General features: G+C 38.9%; 1 protein-coding gene across 1 annotated transcript; it reads left to right on the top strand.

Annotated features, from left to right (window-relative positions):
* The first annotated feature begins 2,907 nt into the window (after positions 1–2,907).
* On the top strand, positions 2,908–19,284 carry LOC311287287 (active breakpoint cluster region-related protein). The gene is made up of 22 exons (XM_084404010.1): positions 2,908–3,067; positions 3,249–3,361; positions 3,541–3,645; positions 4,498–4,755; positions 6,105–6,212; positions 6,514–6,568; positions 6,649–6,701; positions 6,794–6,931; positions 7,024–7,139; positions 7,266–7,422; positions 10,008–10,133; positions 10,414–10,489; positions 10,579–10,674; positions 10,786–10,857; positions 12,270–12,367; positions 12,483–12,587; positions 13,176–13,342; positions 14,441–14,580; positions 17,178–17,312; positions 17,466–17,571; positions 17,747–17,867; positions 19,069–19,284. Exons 1-22 carry the CDS (start codon positions 3,013–3,015, stop codon positions 19,156–19,158), a joined length of 2,490 nt encoding a protein of 829 aa, XP_084260136.1. The 5' UTR covers positions 2,908–3,012; the 3' UTR covers positions 19,159–19,284.
* The last annotated feature ends 4,774 nt before the right edge of the window (positions 19,285–24,058 follow it).

The following is a 24,058-nucleotide window of genomic DNA, read 5'->3' as shown; positions in this document are numbered from 1 at the left end:
ATCGTCATGAATGCGATTTTCTAGTTTTTATGGTTCGTTCCAACGGTCAGACATGTAGCCTATTTATCATTGAGTCCAGAGGAAATTTAAGGTTTTGATATTAAGATAATTACTTATTTTTCAAAATAGAAATGCATTTGCTAGTAGGCCTAAGTTTATTAGTCACATTCTTCCACTTGAGTAAACTTAGAATAAACTATCACTAGATAATATAGGCTATATATATATATATATATATATATATATATATATATATATATATATATATATATATAAATGAGCAAAACTTGGCCACTAAATGTTTAATATTCAATTATTTTAATGATCACAATTAAAGTTTTAATTTTATTAAATTGAACAAGCGCAACATTCAGCATTCAATCAAATATTCTAAAAGATGTATTATTATTAATAATAATGTTATTTCAACATAATATCTCGTTATTTCGACATAATATGTGTGCGTGCAACAAGCAAGAAGTGCATTTGTAAATCCGTTGACGCGTGCATTGATTTTTATTAATAAACTAGTATTTTCTGACAGTGTCGACTCGGCTGCAAAGATGAAGTTGACGATCGCCATCTCCGTAGAGAAATGCACATGATGGATTACATAATCAGGGAGTAGCCTTTTTCCTTTTCGTTTTGAATTATTTCGTTTAAAGACAATTCAAACTTTGTGTATTTGGTGTATTTCTCACGTCTGTGTGAGGCATACACTTAGTGGTTCTCAATTCCAGTCCTCAGGACCCGCTGCTCTGCACATTTTGTATGTCTCTCTCTTATCTGACACACTCAGTTCAGTTCATGGAGTCTCTCTTAATGAGCTGATGATCTGGTTCAGGTGTGTTAAATAAGGGAGACATACAAAATGTGCAGAGCAGTGGGTCACGAGGACTGGAATTGAGAACCACTGCGCATGACGCATGTTTAGAACCCCAAGGCGACATCTAGTGTATATATTTATGCTGACAAACGTAGTGAAGTCATGTGACAACAACTAAAATATGTAATGTGGAATAATGATCTTTACTTAACTTTTTAATTTATAAGCGCTAGCGCTTTGTTAATATTCGATTCTTTTGTAATCTGCATGTGTGACAAGCCAAATAAACTTTGTATCAAAAGAAGTGTTTGACGATCATTTTCTAGATTGAGGTGGACTGATGGGAGTTACAGATCTGAGTGTGACGTCAGCGCATCCTCTAGGATCGTCCAGAGACACGTGTTTATGTGTGTGTGTTGAGGGGAAGTAACTAACCATGCAACATGATCATGATCATGATTCGGTTTCAAAGTTGTTGTTTTTTTTTTTTTTTTAAAGATCTTGAAACGCCATCCGCTGCTGACTCCTGCTGGTGAGAGCGGTGTAAATTCAAAGAAAACTTGCATGTAAAAACACCTTTTTTACAAATCAATTGCAACTGCTTTAATGCTAGTTTTTAGTTGAATTGTGTGGATTGTTTTATGAAGAGCTTGGTTAAACAGGCCAATAAGAGACTATTAACTCAAATGAGTTCTTTATATTATACAAATGTGTCATTAAAATGTCTACAAATTTACAAATTCAAAACTGTCTACAACTAGACATTTCAGAATTTGCACATTTTGCAAGTAGCCTACAATTTAATTTGAAACACAACAGTAACTAAATTAAATAAAAACAGTAAGACTGAAATTAAAGGGCATCACAAACATATATGAAATTTATTAAACAGAGACACGGTTCTGTGAGCAATTTTAAACGATAGGCTATCTCTTTAGTTCTGTGTTATACAATAAAGATTAAAAACCATTTTTATTGAAATCACGTGACTTTGGGAGTTTGACACGCGCTCTGATTCGGAAGTTGGAACTTGGAAGTTGAAACCGATAGAAACTGAAGCTGGTACGAAAGAAATGATTGGGTTTCGAAGCTTCACGAATCGTGTTTCAAAAGCGTCCATTACTACAACAAAACACCCACAGTTTTAAAACAAGGATTCTTCTTGTTACAACTGGGCACAGAAAGTTTGTTGTGTTGGGTAGGACCAAAACGATCTGTTTTAGTTTTAGTATTTTAGTATATCTGTAGTAGTTTATATAGCCTACTGGTTATATTTAATATATCTGATTTGCTGATTTCTAAAAGTGGATTCAAACTGGTATTTTGTATGTAGGGAGATATGTAGATTGTGGTCATTATTTCAGTATCTATCAGTAGGTGGCAGTGTTAAACAGTGAGTGAACGCCTCACTATACATAGCCAAGTTTTGGCAACATGTCCTGCCACTTTTTCCCGTTTTAAATAGTGTTGTTGCTGCTATTACTTCTGTTGTAAACGTAATAAAATCTACACAGCTATATATATTTTTAGAGCTTTTTTTTTAAATACAAATATTTTTTCAGCAAGGACACAAACTGATCAAAAGTGACAGTAAAGACATAATAATGTCTTAATAATTTTATGTTTCAAAACTTCTCTATTTGAAACAAACGCTGTTTAACTTTTTATTCATCAAAGAAATCTGAAAAAAAAAAGGACCAGTTTCCAGAAACATTAAGTATTATACTTATATTACATATATGTAATATGTTTTTATAAGAAATGTTTTTAGGAGCAAACCAGCATATTGGAATGGTTTCTGAAGGAGCATGTGACATGTGTATAAATATAAATATATCAATTGTTTTTATTGTTGTTGTGAAGTGAAAATGTAACAGTTTTAGTATTTACCCAAGGTGCTTAGATCAATATCTTAGATTACCTTTTGCCCTAACCCCCCCCCCCCCCCCCCCAAAGCAAGTAAACATGCAGACACTGCTTCTTCCTGTCTTAACTGTCACTGTAAATGCGACATGTTTTGTATTTGAATGAACATCAGACTTTCCCCGCCTATTTCTTATTGCACTATCTGAGAAGCAGGAAGAACGTGAGCTTGTTAACCACAAACGACTTCCAGTGAGCGAAAGCGAGATAATTCACACACAGACGAACTACACAGCCGCGTGTCGTGACTCTGGACAGCTCTGATGGAGCTCTACACAGAGTCAGTGGACTATCTGAAGTCCCATGGCATCTCGCCTGGTGAGACTGTTTAAACCAAATTAACCTTGCCTTACAATATTTGTCTGGTTTATTTACTTCAGCCTTGAAGAATATGTATGTGTATATATATATATATATATATATATATATATATATGTATGTATGTATGTATGTATGTATGTATGTATGTATTATATATCATGTTATGTTTTTCTAACAGTGACTGATGATGAGATAGTGGATTCGGACTTACTTCAGGATGTGTTCCCTGAGGAGACGGAGTGGGTTTCTCACAGCCCTCTGCAAACTGATCCATGTTTGCCATCCACTCCAGTAAGTGTGCAGTTCAAACCTTTACAGATGAATATATTATGTATATTGCAGGTCTATATCAGAATAACGAGACTAATAATTGACAAAAAAAATTAATTACATGATACTGGTCGGCGGTTATTCTCAGTGCTGAATTATCCGAGTGATGCGAGGACAATGTTGTAATGTTTTTCTTCCAGACAGCCGATAGCCCAGATGACCTGCTTCAGAAGAGAATGGTGGTCCTGAAAGGGGTTTTAACCAGCGAGGAGATCTACCTGACAGAGCTTGAGACGCTGCTCACGGTAATATGCTCAGACTCAAACAGGACTCTTACTTACTTATTCTTAATATAAATATTCGTATATAAATATTCCCATTTCTTGGCCGAAGCATTTCCACAGTGTGGTGTCGGAAGACTCTTACTTTCCAGACTGTGCAGATTGGGATTTGGAAAGTGAAATCCACTGTGGTCGAGCATCATAGATAAGAGAAATAATAATAACTTATATTGCCAAGCCTGCATATTAACTACTTCCTTTATTCATAAAAATAACCATAACTGCACTTCCGTTTGTTGCCTAGGTAATAGTTTATTGTTTTGTCTGTAAATACCTCGGGATTATTCATAGTTGTCTGGTCTATATCAATTTAGGGTTTCTTCTCACGCTCAAGACGCCTCTCAGAGCTTATTTTTTTAAGATTCAGTTTCAGATGCACGTTATTCAAAAATCAAACCTTCTGTCATTTCCTGTAGGTCAACTTCTGTTTCTCTTAGTGAAGTATTGCTTCCCTTTCTAGTCAAACCATTAGTGGTATCATTAAACTAGAAGGTTTCCAAAAAGTCCAGGATGACATGCAACATAATGTTGAAGTACAGAATGCATGAAAAGTGTCAGATTTTCAACCACTTCCTCACAGGAATGGTGCCAGGCATTCACACATAGAGTAGTTTTATATGAAGAGGGGAGAGTATATTTAAGTGTTTTACTAATGTTTCAGTTAGTTTGCATTGTTGCTTACATTATTAATACTATAATACTATACTATAAGTGCCACATCAGTTATTTTCAGCATAAGCAAATTTCAGTTCCCGATCTTTCTTTCGTTCTCTAATGTTTGTCCATTCTGTCTCTCTGATTTCTCTTTCTCTGCAGCCCATGAGAGCTTTGAGGGCGGCAGCGGGAACCTCTCAACCCGTGTTGTCCACGGAGCAGGTTCAGACTGTGTTTTATCAAATCCCTGAGCTCAGAGATCTGCACAAGGACTTCTACACTAGCCTTCGGACTAGACTCCAGCCAGATAAAGTGATGGATCAGAAGGCACAACAAGACCAGGGGAGGGAGGAGGGCCCGGATTTACAGCTTTACCAAGCGGAGCATTATTTATCCGTGGGAGATCTGTTTCTTAAGTTTGTGAGTTGTTGTTATATTTTTTGGCAAACATGTGTTTAGGTTGGTCATATTATAAAACTGATCTTATTTTACAACCATTCGCAGTTCACAATTGACATCAACAGAAATGATAATTGAACATGCTATATTCTCTCTTGGCCTAATTTTTGGTGTAACATCGAAGGTTTGACTGCACCAATTCCCACCTAAAAAGATTGAATGTCAACTTTTAAACTTTTTTTTTTTTGGTTATATTAATCATTAATCAATTTCATGGAATTGAAGTTCAGTAAGTGAGTTATATGTTGATTATGAAGCAGCTCTGACCGATTCTGTGAGTTTATTAAGTGAAGGATTTGTCGGAAGGAATGAAAAATGAAAATTCTGTCATCATTTATTCACCTTCATGTCGTTCCAAACCTGTAAGACATTAATTTATCTTCTGAACACAAATGAAGATGTTTTTGATGACATCTGAGAGCTTTCTGTCCCTCCATTGACAGCTACGCAACTGACACTTTGACACTTCAAAAAGTTCATAAAGAGATCGTAAAACTAATCCATATAATTGAGCGGTTTAGTCCAAATTTTCTGAAGAGACTCGATCGCTTTATATGATGAACAGATTGAATTTATGCTTTATATCAGCGGACATAAACAGAAGTGAATGAGCATTTTCGAATGAACGAACAGAGAGATTAAATGAACATTTTCACACTTTGCATGAACCACTTTGCAAACCCCAGTTTGAAAAACCGCAGGTTTACAGAATAGCTCATATATATTCATTTGTTAATAACTTAGCCCTATATTGTTTCCACCTTATTTTTCATGTAAGAGTTGAAGTGGCCATTTGTAAATTCAATGGCTGCATCCGAAATCGCATACTTCCCTACTGTATAGTAGGCAAAAAACAGTATTTGACAAAAGAAGTATTTCTGAATACACGGTACTCATAATAGAGTAGGCAAAAAGTATCCGGCGAGATTCTGAGGTATGTATAAGATGGACACTTTACTATCCCAGGATTTATGAATAAACAGTGAAGCGAGACAACTGACGCTGGTAGGTCACATGATAAAGACAACATGGAGAATGTAGTGCATCCGGGTTACATTCAAAATAAGTACCTACTCAAGAGAGTATGTCTGACAGTCTGGCTTCTGGTGTCATTCGCTTCCAGTCTATTTTTTAGCTGTGCAAAACAGCTTGTTATGCTATTTGAGATTGCAAATTGGTATTTCTTACCATATTATTTTAATGTAATGTCATAATTATAAAAACACTCGTTTATAAGGCATTAGTTTTACCGTTTACTGCACTTTGTTATTCTTAATCTCGCTTTTTTTTTTTGTGTGTGTAATTTGCAGGTCAACCAGTTAGGTGTGTATCGGGGCTTCATTGACAACTATGAGAATGCAGTGGAGATCGTGCTAAAGTGTATGCAGTCGGACCAACGTTTCAGGACGCTTGCAGAGGTCTTACACATTTCCCTTTTTTGCAAAGCATCACTATTTTTATCTCTCATACTTGTTCTGAGAAAAAAAGTCCCATAGAGTTAAGATTTAGAGCACCCTAGCAAACGTACAACAACATGAATGCGCCATATCTCAGCACCAGAACATCATAAAGACATTGGATGATGTCTGCAATCACACAAAACGCCCTTGCAACTACAGAGTGCCGAGATTTGCCACTGCTTGCAACGTTCACATTTTAGTTAACTGTATTGTCTTTTAGAGGAAGTGCACAAATCCCTTTGTCTCTTGTCATCTATAGAGTATGATGTCCTCCAAAGGCTCAGACCATGTCAAAACTAAGTACACCTTTGAAGGTAAACAGTGCTTCTCTTTATGGTTTTGAATAAATGATTAAATGCTGGGAACGTTCAATTATTATTATTATTCTCCGCAGCTCTCCTGTATAAGCCGTTAGACAGAGTGATGAAAACCACCCTCGTGTTGAATGTGAGACGCTGTTCAGGATCACATCTCTCGTTTATTTATAAATATGAATCCATGCCTATGGATTTATTAACGTTTTTCTCTATCCTCCTCAGGACCTGTGGAAGCACACGCCCCTCGATCATCCCGATAGCATCACGCTACAGGAAGCGCTTCGTCTCACCAGCAGCTTCCTGTCTGGGGTCAATGAAAGGTCGCAGTGTAAACGTGCTGTCATGCTTAGCAGAGGAGAGGTACTCCCTCACCTTACACTGCACAACGTGTTCATGCACATTTTATTTAAAATGTAACACTCTTCATCATATGCACATGTGCATGTCCACAGAGACGTCAGCTATTGCGTGATGGGTTTGTGGTAGATGTGTGTGAGAGTGGGCACAACCTGAGACACCTCTTCTTGTACGCCGACATGCTGCTATGTGCTAAACTGACAAGTGCAGGGTGAGCCTCCACTGATCACGGCTCACTGAAAACCTCATAATAGCATCATAATTTAAAACAATTCTGTTACGTATTAGCATGATATGGATGTGTACTGTATGAGCTTATGTGTATTGTCATTTAAAGGAGGCAGGCACAGTACAGATTTAGCTGGTACCTGCCATTGGTCGGCCTGAAGCTGCAATGGGCAGCTGAACATCCGCCCTCATCAGACTACCAAATGAAAATCAGTAAAACCAGAGCCAAAATGTACCAGCTCAAACAAGCACTCCAGCAACATATGGTAAGGCAATTTGCATGTGATTGACTGTCATTAAACTAAACAAATATTAGAGGAGACAGAGCCTTTGCTACTGCCGGCCCTAGGCTCAGAGCGGCTTTAACTGCTTTTAAATCTTCTCTTAAAACCTTTTTTTTTTTCTTTAGCTTTTAATTCATTGTAAGTTTTTGTCATGAATGTGTGGTTTGTCCATGTTCTTTATCTTGTGTATTGTTCAGCACTTTGGTCAGCCTTGTTTTTAAATGTGCTATATAAATAAATACAAACTTGAAACTTGAAACAAATATGCAAAATTAAAGTTGCAGTAAGTGCTGTTGAAAGTGGATCGGACTGAGCAGCACAACACTTTTGTAGCCAATCAGCAGTAGGGGGTGTGTCCAATCATGGTGGGGGAGGAGAGAGAGAGAGTGAGCCAATCAGCAGTAGGGGGCGGGTCCACTCATGATGGGGGAGGAGAGAGTGAGCAAGAGGGAGATTTGAAGAAAGACTGTAGAAAGAGAGATGGCTGAGAGACATTACAAAAGAAGAAAGCTCAGAGGAATATCACTGGGAAAAGAAGGGTTATGATCAGGCAAGAGCTTTAGGACCCGCTTTACTATTAGAAAAGCTTTCCTGTGCTGGAGAGACCTGAGCGGGAAGGCCTGAAACAGACGCAGAGGTTGTGTTGTTTCTGCTTCATATGCGAGTAACATTGGTTTTGACATGTTTCAAAGAACCAAGATATGCTGTTGATGAGCTCTAGTAAGAGGACAGTTTTGAGTGTCATTGTTTGTCTGGATCTGGTTTGCTGCTGGCGACTAACAAGCGACTATATACTCGCGTATACTGTATGTTCACTTTTTGTTCTTCCTTGTCGTTTGTTCATCATCTTCGCTTTATTTTTCATGCAGCTTTTTTTTATTTGCTTGAATCGCTTCTGCTAAAATGAGACATCCACTCTTGTATTGAGTGTTTGTGCATTTTGGGGCGGAGCAATGAAGTGAGAGGTGTGTGTTTGTTTGATTTCAAATATCAACAATGATTCTCAGAAATCGCTTACTGCACCTTTAGTTCACCCAAAAATGAAAATTCATAAATTACTCACCCTCATGTCGTTCCAAATCCGTAAAACTTTTCATCATCTTCGGAACACAAATATAGATCTTTTTGATGAAATCTGAGAGATTTCTGTCCCTCCATTAACAGCTACGCAACTACTACTTTGACGCTTCAAAACATTCATAAAGAGATCGTAAAACTAATCCATATGAATTTAGTGGTTTAGTCCAATTTTTCTTAAGAGACATGATCACTTTATTCTTTTATTCACATATAAACATTCATAAACTCACACATCAGTTGGAGAAGCATCTCGCTGCAGCCTGCGGTGGACATCCAAGAGTGACGTCAGAAGTCACGCCCATGTCCAAAAACGACACATTCTCATAACGTGATTTTCCCCCCCCAAACCAGTTCAGCAGAAACTCTTAAGATTTTATTGGTCATGTCAATCACTGTACTGATTGCCTACACCAAACACTGATCCCTAAACCTACCCGTCACTGTAGTCTTAATTAACCAATGAAATAAGCTGCAGGGCGGGATTTCTGGTGAAGTGGTTTGGGGGGAAAAATCACGCTTCCTTCATTAACTTTGAAGCAGGAAGAAGCATCGAGAAGACTTAACCCTCACACCTATTTCTTTTTCATTTTCTTCTTATATTTCTGTTTTTATGAAACCCACCTAAAACCTATCCTTACGCCTTGAAACCCTTTAAATTGGAAATCTAAATACAACAAATCAGGTTTCCGGGGCGTAACGGGGATGGGGAGTCACAAGATGACGTATTGGACACGGGCGTGGCTTCTGACGTCACGCTTGGATGTGGGCAGGGTTGGTTGTCCAGCACAGAATGCAGCGAGCACTACTTTATCAGTTGTGGTAAATGGAAGCTCAAGCATGTTCGCTTGATGTGCGAGAACCAATGATGTTCATTCTTGTGTTACGCATCACGTTTGAACGTCAGCAAGAACCAATGATGTTTATTCTCCCGCGCCAAGCAGGTTTGGTTGAGATTCACATATAAAAACTGATCAGTAAACATAAACAGAAGTGTTTATGTTTACTGATCAGTTTTTATATGTGAATAAAAGCCTAAATTCAGTCTGTACATCATACAAAGCGATCGAGTCTCCTCAGAAAATTTGGACTAAACTAAACCGCTCAATTTATTTGGATTAGTTTTACGATCTCTTTATGAACTTTTTGAAGCGTCAAAGTGGTAGTTGTGTAGCTGTCAATGGAGGGACAGAAAGCTCTCAGATTTCATCAAAAATATCTTCATTTGTGTTCAGAAGATAAATGAAAGTCTTACAGGTTTGGAACTACATGAGGGTGAGTAATTAATGACATTTTTGGGTGAACTATCCCTTGAAAAGTGTTAATGCATCAGGGTGTAACTTTATTTTGGAGTTTTTGCTGACAATGGCGCTGAGGTTTGGTAAATCTCCCAAAAAAAAGTTCTAAAGAGGAAAAATTTACTTTTTTAAAAATAACAGAACAGAAGTGAAGTTCCCTTTTAGATAGCTTCATAATTGTGTTTGTTACAGAAAGGAGGCAAGGGATCCGTTTCTCGTGCTGTTGATCGCTTGAGGAGGAAGTTTGAAGAGTGTGAGATCTGGCTCTTGACAAACACACCATCTTTTACTTTAGACCTACACAGCACCAGTGGAAAGGTGAAACCAAAGCACAACACCACAACACATAAGCACATCCTCTCTGTCTAAAATAGGCAGTCATTTTTCTGATTCAGTGTTTTTTTATTTTGTATAATACATTCACAATACATACTGTACTGTTCCAAAGCAGTCGAATAGATACAGAGAATAAAGGCTTGCCAAGTATTAAAAAAAAACTCCCTAAGATGTTTAGTTAAATAAGGAAGAAACCTTGAAAGGAAACAGAGTTTTCTGAACAAAGACCCAAGTATGACTAGATTAAAATTTCCATCCACAGAGTCACACTGTCCGACTGTTTTCTTTGTGTGACCTGAATGAGTGGAAAGAAGCCATTGAGAAACAGAGCGGAAACTGTGAGTGCATCTTTTTCTAACTGTATTTTGTCCTGATGATTGATTTTATGATCATAACTCGCATTTTTGTGTATGTATGTGTTTGACAGGTATAGAGACGTTTCCTCCAGACCTGCTGTCTGTAACCGGTTCCTGTATCAAACTCAGAATGACTCAACAACCTCCCCTTCACTGCGTTCAATCCAGTAAAGACACCTCTGTATCTCTCTTTCTAACGTTTACTCAGTAAATTTTGCTCTCACATTGCTATCACACTTGTGCACAACGAATGCTCTCTCTCTGTCTAAATTTCACAGATGAGAGTACAAACATATGTGGTAGCTTATATGTGATGGTTCAATCTGCGTGTGGTCTGCAACACCCGAGCAGTAAGTGACAAAACACACGTTGTCTTTAGACGAATGGAAGTTTCCCAGCCACACATCAAACCCACAAACACATACAATACATTCTGCTCTAAATATGAAGCACAAATTGCTTTCATAAAAGCTGTTTCTGAAGTAACACACCAAAAAGAAACAATGTGCCCAATAAGCTTCATATAAAATTAATAATTAAAAAAAGCACCAATTTTCAATCAATATACAGTATTATAGTCTTTTAAAGGTGCAGTAAGCAATTTCTGAGAAGCGCTGTTGAAAGTGGATAAGACTGAGCAGCACAACACAATCAGCAGTGGGGGGCGTGTCCACTCATGATGGGGGAGGACAGAGAGTGAGCCGATCAGCAGTAGGGGGCGTGTCCACTCATGATGAGGGAGGAGAGAGAGTGAGCCAATCAGCAGTAGGGTGCGTGTCCACTCATGATGGGGAGGAGAGAGTGAGCCAATCAGCAGTAGGGGGCATGTCCAATCATGGTGGGGGAGGAGAGAGAGTGAGCCAATCAGCAGTAGGGGGTGTGTCCACTCATGATGGGGGAGGAGAGAGAGTGAGCCAATCAGCACTAGGGGGCGTGTCCACTCATGATGGGGGAGGAGAGTGAGTGAGCTAATCAGCAGTAGGGGCGTGTCCACTCATGATGACAGGGGAGAGTGAGCCAATCAGCAGTAGGGGGCGTGTCCACTCATGATGAGTGAGGAGAGAGAGTGAGCCAATCAGCAGTAGGGGGCGTGTCCACTCATAATGGGGGAGGAGAGAGGGCAAGAGAGAGATTTGAAGAATGACTGTAGAAAGAGAGATGCTGAGAGACATTACAAAAGAGAAAAGCTCAGAGGAATATCACTGGGAAAAGAAGGGTTATGATCATGCAAGAGCTTTAGGACCCGCGTTAATATTAGAGAAGTTTTCCAGCGCTGGAGAGACCTGAGCGGGAAGCATTGTTTCTGCTCCATATGTGAGTAACATTGTTTTTTTCATGTTTCACAGAATCAAGATATACTGTTGTTGTAATGTGAGCTCTAGTAAGAGGACAGTTTTGAGAGTCATTGTTTGTCTGGATCTGCTGCTGCTGGCGACTAACAACCAAACACTTGTTTGTATTTACTCTTATGTACTGTATGTTCACTTTATGTCATTCCTTATCGTTCATTCGTCATCTTCGATTTATTTTTTGCAATGCATTATTTTGCTTAAGCTATGATAAAGAGCTCTTGCATTACGTGTTCGTGCATTTTGGGTGCGGAGCAATGAAGTGAGGGGTGTGTTGTTTTGGGCTGATTTCAAATAGATACAGTGTTTTTCAGAAATTGCTTACTGCACCTTTAATTAAAATCCCATGCAATGAATGCTTTGAACAGTGTCTTCCAATAAGCATCTTGTCTTTATTTCACCGGACCTTTCAGGTGCATATGTGTGTGTGGAGGTAGACGGCTTTGAGTTTTACGACAGACGAAAACAAACCAGCCTTTCAGCCTTCTGTGTTACACCACAATGGGATGAAGTGAGTGGTGGGAAGCCATTGTGAATTTTTAGAAATCAGATAATACAATCTGTGATTTGTATTAATGTACTTAATTTACTGAATTGATTTGAATTGTATGTGTTGTGGCCTATAGGAGCTTGTGTTTCAAGTGGACGGAGCTCAGCGGCTGTTTCTGGTATTTGTGTCGCAGTGTGAGAATGACACACAGGATGACATTGTGGGCAGGGCGGTATTAAATGTGAGTTCACGTACACATACCTTTCAATGGGGTCAGTACGATTTTTTTGTTTATGGAATTAATACTTTTATTCAGAAAGGATGCATTAAATTGATTAAACGTGTCAAATGTAAAGACATTTATAATGTTATGAAATATTAAAATCTCAAATAAATACTGTTTGTTTAAACTCTCTATTTATCAAAGAATCTTAAAAAAAAAAACTTATTATGGTTTCCACAAAAAACTAAGCAGCACAACAGGTTTATTTGAAACCAGAATTATTTTTGTGGAACACAAAATGTAGGATTTAGCAGAATGTGTAAGTGGCTCCAAAAGGATATTTCTTGTGTACTGTATTATATGTAATCCGAAGCCAAATGATGCTAAAAAAATATGGTGACAAAATTTTCATTTTTCGGGTAAAGTCTAAGTCCAGTGTGCATAATACTATGGTCTATAACCGAATCATTAAGACTCACTGACGGTTTTACCATCATCTGTTATAAGCTTTAGGTTAAACTACACAAATATATACAGTTTTGGTTCAGTCTGTCCGTTTAGGTGTTGATGTCATGTATAAAGGAACTGTATATGTGTGCTTTACAGCTGGACCCTGACAACATGTTTAAGAAGTGGAAGAAAGTCACTTGTTCTTTGGGCCAAGTTGATGTAACCCTGTCAATCAAATACGTGCCCCACCCTCTCGAGCCCCCTAGCACCACCCCTCTCGTACAGGAACCAGTGTTCTGTGTGCCGATTGGACAAGTGGCAATGTGAGTTTACAATCCAAATAATTTTTACAGATCACAACTTACTAATACTGTAAGGAAGCTGCCATAATGCTGTATTTATTCAGTATTGTTTCAATTGAGTCTATTAAGTATTTGAACAGGTGCTGTATGTATTTGTTTTTTTGTTTTTTGTTACTGTACTAAAGAATAAAAATACCATAATATGTTTGCAATAAGTTCACATACTTGTTTCTCCAGAAAACAATTCTACTGCCAGTTATTCTACTTTGAAATGTGCATTCCTTGTCAAAATGACTGTTTTTGTTTTGGTCTGTATGTTCCCACCCGCTGCCAATTTACCCAATAGTATTTTCACACCCTGGTTTGCAATTGGCATCCGAAAGCGCATACTCTCTTGAGTAGGTACTTATTTTGAATAAGTATTTACTTCACGACGTTCTATATAGTAAGAGTGTGTGTAGTATGAATGTAATCCGGATGCACTACATTCTCCATGTTGTCATTATCATGTGACCTACCAGCGTCAGTTGTCTTGCTTCACAGTCATTTACAAATCCTCTCCCATGGGACAGTAAAGTGTCCATTGAATGCACACTTCAGAATCTTGCCAGAAGTAGTATTTTGAAAATATTGCACAGATTTGTACCCATTTTAACCACTAGTGCTCAATATTACATACTGCACCTTTAAGCCACAATTAAAAATGTATTAATGCTATTGCGTTTGATAGCAAAGCAAAAATAGCAAGAATATTAAAGCAAAATATAAAAGCAAGTGGCATTCATTTATTTAATTTTTTAACACTTCTCAAGCTAAACGTTTCAAAATATTATTTTTAAAATCTTAATATGTACACTTCTGTACACTTCTATTCAATTGAATGATATTCATAAAATTTCAAAGTGATATAAGTGTCCAAATAATCTGTAAATTAGGAGGAAGACATGTTACAATCTTCTAATAAGCTTCCTTCTGTCATCATGAGGTTTTCATTTGTGATTCTGCTTTTTAAGAGATGAAGAAATAGAGCTGTTTTGTCATCAAAAAAGGAAGAGGAAAATGAAAACAGAGTGAGAAGTGTTTAAAGGCTGAATTGTGTCTGTCTTTTTGTGTTTACAGGCAAGAGAGTGTGCTGGTCCCTCACATTGTCCGGTCCTGTGTGGAGGAGGTTGAGAGGAGAGGCATGACTGAAGAGGGCATCTACAGAATCTCAGGAGCCAGTAGCGAAATACAAGCACTTAAACATGCATTCAACACTAGTGAGTCTCTGTGTGTGTGTGTGTAAGGGGTTGAACAACTTCAGATTTTATAAAGTCGACATTTATGTGATTAAAGTCGAGTTAGTCACTGAAGATGTCATTAAAGTACAAATAAACCTGAAGCTCGAGCTGAGACTGAACGCGGGTTGCCTTGTGCACAGCTATGATGACACCGCGCTGCCCACAAGGCTATCGCTCCCACATAATAGATTATTTTTATCAGTCCTTTGGGTAATTATATTGCTCACAGATTTCTGCTCGTTCTAAATCAGATACAGATAAAATAGCACACAGTAAAGATTACATTTAAATGAATGCATTAGTGAGAGAGCGATTGCGTGAGAATTAATTCTACCTTGCAGTGTTTCTCTATTAATAGTGAAGCTTGTGGGTTTTAGTTACCAAGAAATGTGCTAGAATGTTTCAGTTTCTAAGCTATTTTATTGATAAATCAAAGAATTTGTCAATCACAGAAATGTTGACAGTACATTTCTGCGAATGATTCTGTGTGTGTGATCTGCATGTGATGTGCGAAGCTACTGTCTGTATGTGTGTGCGTTACAATGCAGCACTCATTAGTTTAGAACGGCGATTAACTTACATGTACAATAAGCTGTTTAAAACGTGCATTCACCCGATCAGTTTTGAGCAGGGCCGGATTGGGACTCATTTTCAGCCCTGGAGTTTCATGCCTTAGACCAGCCCACTTTAGTTCCCGACTGACTAAAATAATGTAATTAAATCCTCAGTATAAGGCCCAATCTTTCAAGGGCTATCTGGCCCTTCCCCCTACCCCTAGTGCTGCCCCTCCAACCAAAAGAGAATCGAGACAACCCTACCCCTTCACGGGAACGCGCAAAACGGAGGGGTCAAGGGTCAAGGGCCAAGGGGAAAGTGCAAGGGGTGAACTGGGATTGAGCCTAAGTCTGCAATAATGCACTGTTCTGTACAGCCTTGTAATTCATTGTATTTTTCAAAAATATAATTTTCTATTCAGTGCAATATCAGTACACAGGGTTTTATAAATACAGAGGTCCCAAAAGTGATCTTGCTAGGGGGTTCGGCGGCATATTATTTTTCCACTGTCATTGGCAAAGAACATCTGTGTTAAATAGGAATCCATTGTAATAAAGTTATTCTCATTATTGGCACAGTATGTAATAGGCAATTGCTCTACCTGCTCTCCTCTCTCATCTCCATCTCTCGTTCTTCTTCTCTTAGTCTCTTTATCTTTACCTGTAAATCTCTCCTTCCTGAAGCTGAGCTTAGATTGATACAGTCTTTGCAAAGTGATTATTTATGTCGGTCGTTTAAAATTTCTATCGTAAAACAGCCGTTTAGTTTAGCCACTTGCACCTTATCTCGTGAAGCGTCGCGTTGGGATTCGCGCGCGCTTCTGTGAACATAAATCCCGCTTGCTTTGATTGGTCATCTCAAACATTTTGCCATTGCCGACGAGCGGTGTTTGAGTGCTGAAGCAGCTCAGATGATGAGGTCGGTTATCGTCGCGATATGCGAATCATTGCAGCACCAAATTAGAGTTAATATTAGGCAATTATTTCACAACGTTCATTATACACTCAGCAAAAATTACCGAGGTCCGGACCTCGGAGACCTCAATGGTCGGTACGGCCCTGACTCGTAGGCTATTTGGCCGCTTCAGTTTCTAGAGATGTTTTATTATTCTGGCCTTTTCAGCGCCGCCTTTGCGCCTATAGGCTATTATCCTCGTTTTGTATCTCTTATTTTTTGTTAGCACATCTCTAACAAAGTGACTTTATTTTTTTTTGTTGGGCTGCGAGAAAATAATAATAAAAAAAATAGTGGGGCTGCGCTATGACTGGACACCGGCCCTCCTGGCCAATAAAACAGACCGGCCCACCGGGAATTCTCCCGGTGCTCCCGATTAGCCAATCCGGGCCTGGTTTTGAGCATCTAGATGGTATAATCAAACATATCTTGTGGAGAGCACTCAGAGTATGCAGTTATTTGTCATTTTAACTGTTGGAAACAAAAAAAGTGTAAAAGTGGATCTTAAAGATTTATTATCCTGTTGCGCCCTCTATAGGCCATGATCAGCGACTAGTTGTCGTCAAGCTTAAAGTCCCCCTGTGGTGAAAATCAAGTTTTTAATGTTGTTTATGTGTCTATGTGGTGTTTTTAATATGCTTTTAGACAAACCATGTGCAAATTCATAAGTCAGCACCATTGCTGAGTATTTTCTCATTAAAACTGCAGTGAACCAAAGACAGTCTCAAAAACGTGGTTTAAAATCGCTGGTGTTTCTGACGTCACAAACTACCTTGTAACCAATCAGATCAACGTATCATCATCAACAAGTTGATCTCTGAGCTGGTGTGAGTGAGTGGAGGTGGGCTAATTAGCATATTCATACAACTGTGTATACTAAATGAGGCAAGGGTGTAGAGTTACATTCAAGCACTTTTTTTTTTCAAGGAAAAAACGCTTATATGTCATTGTGTCAGCTTTAAGGGATAAAATGATTGACAACAGGGGGACTTTAAAGCGTCATGGCAGAGCATTAAAGCCGACCAGCCTGTGTGTGATTTTCACGGTCCTTCTCTCTCTCTCTGTAGATTACCGCGAGGCTGTGAATAAACTGAGGAGTATAGATGTGAATGCTGTAACAGGCACTCTGAAACTGTACTTCAGAGAACTTCCTTTTACTCTTATTCCCTCTGAGCAATTCAAGGAGCTCTCAGATGCACTAGGTGAGCCCTTCACACACCTGAAGGCAAAATTGCCAAGGTCAACAATTGCACATGCAACAATGATGATGATGATGAAGCATTTGTAATGACAATCTCTCTCTCTCTCTTTCTTTCTTTCTTTCTCTCTCTCTCTCTCTCTCTCTCTCTCTCTAGACATTGCTGATCCATATCTCAGGGCTGACAGCATGCTGACTCTGTTGCAGGCTCTACCAGATGTAAACCGCAACACTCTCCTCTTCCTCTTACATCACCTGAGACGGTACATAACATCCTTTGAGCACGCAACTGTCAAAACACTGATTTAGTTTCACACCAGACCGACCTGAAATCACTTCTGCCATTGATGGATGTAAATAAGAAAAATATGTTTCTCTGTTTTCTTTTCTTTCTCTCCCTCTCATGCACACAACTCTCTCTTTTCTTGGCTTCCTCAGTGTTGCAGAGAGAAAGGAAGAGAATAAAATGTCTCTGAGTAATTTGGCCACAGTGTTTGGCCCCAGCCTCTTGCGCCCTCCAGTGGCTCGTGTCGACATATCTCAAGAAGTGGAGGTTCAGGTGAGTTATTATTGCTACTTCATTACAAAACATAAACGTTTGATGTGTCCTATTGAGGTATTATAAGCGAGATCATTTCCTGGAAGCCTGATTGTTTATGCACACACATGCAGTTTTTTGTATTCTGATCATCTGGGGTTTATTTTAGAAGAAGTGAAACAGCACATTTCTACACTCAGTGGATACGTCCCCACAATGATGACTTATGAAATGTGGAAGAAAAGTCCCCTTTCTGTGTGGGTTTTTTTTTATCTAGTGTGGTGTTTCATTTCCATTTGTTGTTTCCACAATTTTTGGGTTAATGGCCTATTTACACATTATAATCACATTAAAATCTTAGCAAGTTAATGCATTTTTAATCTTCTTTACAATTATATTTTTGTTCAGTAATACAGTAAAAAGGGTATTTCTTTCCAGTTTTTTTTTTTGTTGGCCTGCACGATTTAGGGAAAAAAAATCGAATTGCAATTTTTCTGATAAAAATTGCGATTCCGAAAAGAAAAATCATTGTATATCAATTTTACTATAATAATAATAATTACTACAAAATAAAATATTAATCTAAATAAAAATATTACTATTGTAATGTTTCAATGTAAAATCAAAAATATAGTATTTAAGAAAATTTATTTTATTTTACCTTAAAATTACAATGCAAAATTTGTTTATAGCTTAATTTCTTCATTTTTAAACATTAAATCATCAAGCTTTTATCTTGCCAGAATACCACAGGGAGCCATTAAAGCTTCTCTTTTCTTGACCACATCCAATTTGTAAGCACTTCTCATTATATTTTCACTCCGAAACATTGCAGTTCATATAAATTGATTAAATCGCACCCATGCTGATTTGAAAAGCCATATCCTTATTTTGTTTCTATTTTTATTAACCGTGCATCCCTGCTTATAACTGTTATTCGGATATTATTATTAATAGTCACCTTTTTGCAGACCATTAGTTATTTACATTTTTGGTAAACACTGCATGTATACATTAATGTATATTAGTTTGACCCCTTCAGGCCGATTTGTAGACCAAGTGTGAAGTAAGAGTTATCAAATTGAAGGATTAATCAGCCAATCACAGTGAGGAAGAGAACATGATAGGTGGGCATTGACAGAGTAGTGAGCCAATCCTGGCCCTGTGTCGTCTTGCATGATTTTTCACATCCACACGTGTGTTTTTGTTTTTCTGGTCACAGGTTCAGGTGATTTTCCTCTATCTGCAGTGTCAGAACCTCCCAGAAGCTCTTCTCACAAAAAATCTGGACATTGATGAGCTGGAGACATGAGCCTTCAACACCCAGACTCCTGTCTGTCTGCATATCCATGTTCATGTTCAACTCACTTTATTTTACAGATGTTTCATATTTTATTTTAAGTTTTTTAATGTCATTAAAAAAATGACATGACCACAAGTTGACCATGTTTTAATGTTTCAGTACTAAAATACAGTCACATTTACCATTGCTCTGTATAATTTCATGGGCAAAATCCCTAGCCTAGAAATCTAGACGCACCCTAGCGGCAGCAAAATGTATTTTGCAGCCAGTGTAGTCTAGCAACTCTCCGTTGACTTTGGAGCTGGAAAAACCAAACTCTAGTCAGGCCAATCAAATCGTGTATAGAGTCGGTGGGCGGGCTTAACATAATGACGGCAGAGTTGTGACGGTTCTGCGTGAATTCCCTGCTACTTGAAAACAAAGAATGGCGGCTGCTGCTGGCGAACATCTTTCGAATCGGCTTTGGCCGCGACTCTGGAGGACTTGGAGTTAAGCTTTTCTTTGAGAAAAGAACAAAGAACGGCACTTAAGTCATTCTTAAAAAAGGAAGATGTGTTTGTAGTTTTGCCGACCAGATACCAACTACGAAACGCTCTGGTTGGTTGTAGCGCTATCCTATTGCGTGCAGAGGGAATTTGAAAGACAGCCGTTTATCCCGCCCCTCGGATTGAGCCGTGCCAATGGTGAGTTGCCAGACCTAACATCTTGATGTAGGTCTGGCTTGCCAGGCTACAAAATCCCGGTATTCCAGTAGAAATCTGCAGATTTGGGAGTTTCGTAAGAGAATACGGGTTTGACTCCCATTACACGTTCATACAGACTGTATTCGAGACGCTTCTGTAAGTTGCTGTGAATGGGGCATTTCAGGACTCATTCCTCTAAGGCCTTGTTTACACCTGGTTTTAAGATGAGTTTTGGTCGATCGGATCACAAGTGGACGATGTTAAATACAGGTCTAAAACGTCTTGAGCTTGTCCACTTTCGACCACTTCCAGAGGTAGTCAAAAACACATTCGACAGGATTGCTTTCGTAGTGTAAACACTCATGTGATCGAATATGTTCAAACAGCAACAAAAGACCGTCTTCTCTCCACTACTGATCTAATGCATAACATTATGGGAAGCGCTGGCCAGACGGGATTTTAACTATCGGCTGAAGACCCAAGACCCTAAGATGAAAAACGTACCAAGCACAATGTTCTCTCACCATTCCGTGATCTTCCGGCTGTCAGAGCAGAAACTAAAGCTGATGCTCTCCGTGTGTTTTTCTGTTGTTTTTCCGTGAAATGTAAATTTCACAAGCTTATTTTGTCCATTAGATCAAAAGATCTGAAAAAGCCCACACATTTACCCACCCACTGACCCTCCCCTCGAAGAAATCAGGACAGAAGTGGTTTAAAGTGGACAAAAAAAACACCAGGTGTAAACGGGAATGTGTCTCCCTCATCTGATCGACCAAAACGCATCCTAATAGGCTACCAGGTGTAAATAGGGCCGAGCGTCCTTTGATCCAGGACAGAAAATTATTTCCTGTTTGATTGTAAAGGCCTCGACTGACTGGGACCTTATAGAAACAGACACTCTGGGTGGGCCGAGAGGGTAATAGGGGAGAAAGGTGAAGTGAGACACTTGTAATATCCTACCACAGATGGCCAATTCTCTCACTCACACACACGCACTCTTGTGGGGGTTAACAATAACTCTGCCGCTCTCCCCACCCCCTCACCCCCACCTCCATGCAAATCAATCCGCTATGGCTCAGCTTCAACAAGACCAAGTTCACCATGACATGCAGGAGCACTTCAAAGAGACCCATGCTTCCTAACCTCTCTCCCGCGGTTTCTGGGTGTTGCTTTTCACCTCAGCTTATGCCCCACCTGGCCGGGCCGGGATTCTCTCTCCCTCCCTCGGCCTGATTTTGACTTTGATCCATAATCCAAACTCGGAAAAGCGCTCCCGTTCCCAGCGTTCCAGTCAGGAAAAGTGCAGCGATGTCAGATGTGTGCCGTAACGCCATCCAGACATGAACCCGGTTACAACGTAGCATCAAATGAGTTATGAAAAAAAAATCAGTGCTCCCACGCTAAGACGAACACCAATAAAACAGGTTCCTGCGGTTAAGTGCTAACGCAGACGGGATGATCAGAAAAGGTCTGGATATTAGTATAAAAAGGAGTGAATGATGGATTGAATGGGGAAAAGCACAATGAAAGATGGACATTATTAGCAACGGCTGTACCTCTGTAGGGGGTCGAACTGAAGCTTAGATTTAAAGGCGTAGTTTGAAATGTACATCAGATGCTAACAGACAAAATAGCCACATGAAATATGATCAGATCACTTTAGCACAGGGGTTTTCAATCATCTTGATGCCAAGGACCCCTAAATATGATAATCCCCTTGCAAGGGAGCACCTTCCTAAAATATAAAATCAGCTAGTATATATTCATGTATTATACATAGAGCAGCTATATATATATATATTTATTTATTTATGACACATTTGTACTGTGTGAAAAATAAAGTGTTTTTTTTCCCAGCTTTTATGAACGGATCATTATAAAAGTCTACATTGTTATTGTAGATTAAATATAACACGAATAACATCAAATCAATATTTTTTTATCAGGTTAAACTGATTATTAGTCACTCAAACCTTTATCTAAACCCTCAGTCGCGCATATCCGCCATGTTTTGTAGTTTTGGACATTGGGGCGCAGGGCAGTTGTACACTCGTTATTGCTGTGCATTGTGGGATTGAATGAGTGCACTCGATAACGTCCACTATGGTTTCGGACACCACTGCAAATGGCTGTCTACTCAAATAGTGCCCTATTTAGGGGGGATTTCAGACAGCCACAGTTTCTTCCCCGATTGCAGCAACTTCCATGTTTATTAGCCTACAGATAATAAGAAGTGACGATTTTGTTCTCTTGAACACATGGGATGGAAACCCTGCTTTATTCGCAAATGTTTTATGCGATATTCCAATTTTGCACATAAAATGGAAATAGTACTAAAACCAAAACAAAAGACTTTACTGAAAAGTTTCTGTTGCAATAAAGGAGAGACAAGCAGACAGAACCTCAGAAATATGTAGTGAAGTTATTTAGCTATTTTATTGGATTAAATATGTCACAATCAACTTTACACAGATTTTTCCCCCTTGCAGAAAAAGTTTACATTAACTCTGCTTTAAATTTAAACCAAGCTTTCTCACTTGCACATACTGTATGGAAAAAGCAAGATCCGCCTGTGGGAGTTACAGTTCTGAAAGGCAGGTGTTTCCATTCTTTTTTAGTACAGTATAACCCGTCGGTCAGTTAGCCTAATCAAGGCTTGGAAGGTCAAAGTTCATTTTAATTTTAGCAGACCCAACTAGCAGCACATCCTGATGACACACAGATGCAGATCCACTAACCTTAAGGCAATTCCGTCGACTGAGCTCACGGCTGCCATTTTGTCACTGTTTGGATGCATTTTTTTTACACATTATGTAGCCTATATGTGTTTTGTTGAGGATCATTAATGTGGCACAGTGAACCAGTATATGTACCACAGATGGCACCAGTTTTATTAGAGTTAACGCCAAGCTGGGATCTTGTTGCCATGGACGCAATGTGTTCGTATGAGAGGCATGCATGCAAGGGATCAACTGGATTGACCTCCTCACTCTCGGGTTAACAGAAGCCGTGTGTGTATCTGGTTCCCTGTGCCCGTCCATGCGTGATCTGAACAAGTGTGTGTTAGCAACATGTTCGCGAAGGCTTATTAAACAGTGAGGTTCAATCTGGGGTATCATTACTCACACTGTGAGAAAGAACAGAAGAAAGTGAGCGAGCGTGAGTGCGGTGGAGGTTGTTGAACTTTGCCTCTGTAATGCACTGTAGGCCTCATGTCTCGTAAAAATTCCCCTTGCCAGCCAGTAAACACACGGGGTCCAGAACTCGCCGTTTATTTCACCTGCATTTACTCTGTATGTTTCCTAAAAGAATATTCCGGGTTCAATACAAGTTGACAGCATAGTAGCATAATGTTGATTTCCTCAGAATAAATAAATGAGTAAAATTGACTCTCCCTCATTTTTCCTTAAAGGGGGGGTTGATTATGATTTTACTTTTTTAACTTTAGTTAGTGTGTAATGTTGCTGTTTGAGCATAAGCAACATCTGCAAAGTCACCACACTCAAAGTTCAGAGCAAAGGGAGATATTTGCTTTTTAAGAAATCACTTTTTAAGGACTACAACAAACGGCTGGTAGGGACTACACGACATTCCTCCCGGGTCAGTGACATCACCAACCCTAAAATTTACATAAACCCCGCCCCCGGAACACGATTTATAGATTATCAAGACAAAATATGCTAATCGATGACTAGAAGATAACTACACATAAGCTACATAAATTCATCAACTAACCATTCAGAAATGTTGTCTACATGTTGTCACTTATTCTTGAGTCTCTCCATCATTGTCTGACTCCGGTTTGAACATAAAAGGCAAAAAGTTTTAGAAATTTTCAGTGTATGTCTGTGTGAGTGCAAGCTGTTGAAGCTCCGCCCCCTGTGCCGGGAGCAGCAGCTCATTTGCATTTATAGGAACAGACGCAAAACGGTGCGTTTTTGCTCACCCTCAAAAATTGACAATTTTAACATGCTGTATAAAAATATTTGTGGGGTATTTTGAGCTAATAAAAAATTATTAAGCAATTTTTTAACACTAAAAGTATAACACACATGTCTATGTCTTACTGGAGGCAGCTTCCTTCCAAAACAGTGAGTATTTTAACGATTGCAGATCTGCCACTTTCACTCACTTTGTTAGATTTTTTTTAAAGGGGCTAGAACTTCCATGTATTAAATGCTTTTTATTGCCAATGTGTGAACAGTTGTAATGAAACTTAACCTTCC

Source organism: Rutilus rutilus, assembly GCF_951802725.1.
Source record: "Rutilus rutilus genome assembly, chromosome: 3".
Taxonomy (NCBI): domain Eukaryota; kingdom Metazoa; phylum Chordata; class Actinopteri; order Cypriniformes; family Leuciscidae; genus Rutilus; species Rutilus rutilus.
This window is presented reverse-complemented; position numbering and strand designations above follow the sequence as displayed.

Excerpts from the sequence above, each read along its gene's own strand:
- LOC311287287 (XM_084404010.1), top strand. The coding sequence starts at position 3,013 with ATGGAGCTCTACACAGAGTCAGTGGACTATCTGAAGTCCCATGGCATC. Across the intron at positions 6,702-6,793 it reads AAACCACCCTCGTGTTGAAT|GACCTGTGGAAGCACACGCC; the intron begins GTGAGACGCTGT and ends TATCCTCCTCAG. Across the intron at positions 7,423-10,007 it reads AAGCACTCCAGCAACATATG|AAAGGAGGCAAGGGATCCGT; the intron begins GTAAGGCAATTT and ends TGTTTGTTACAG.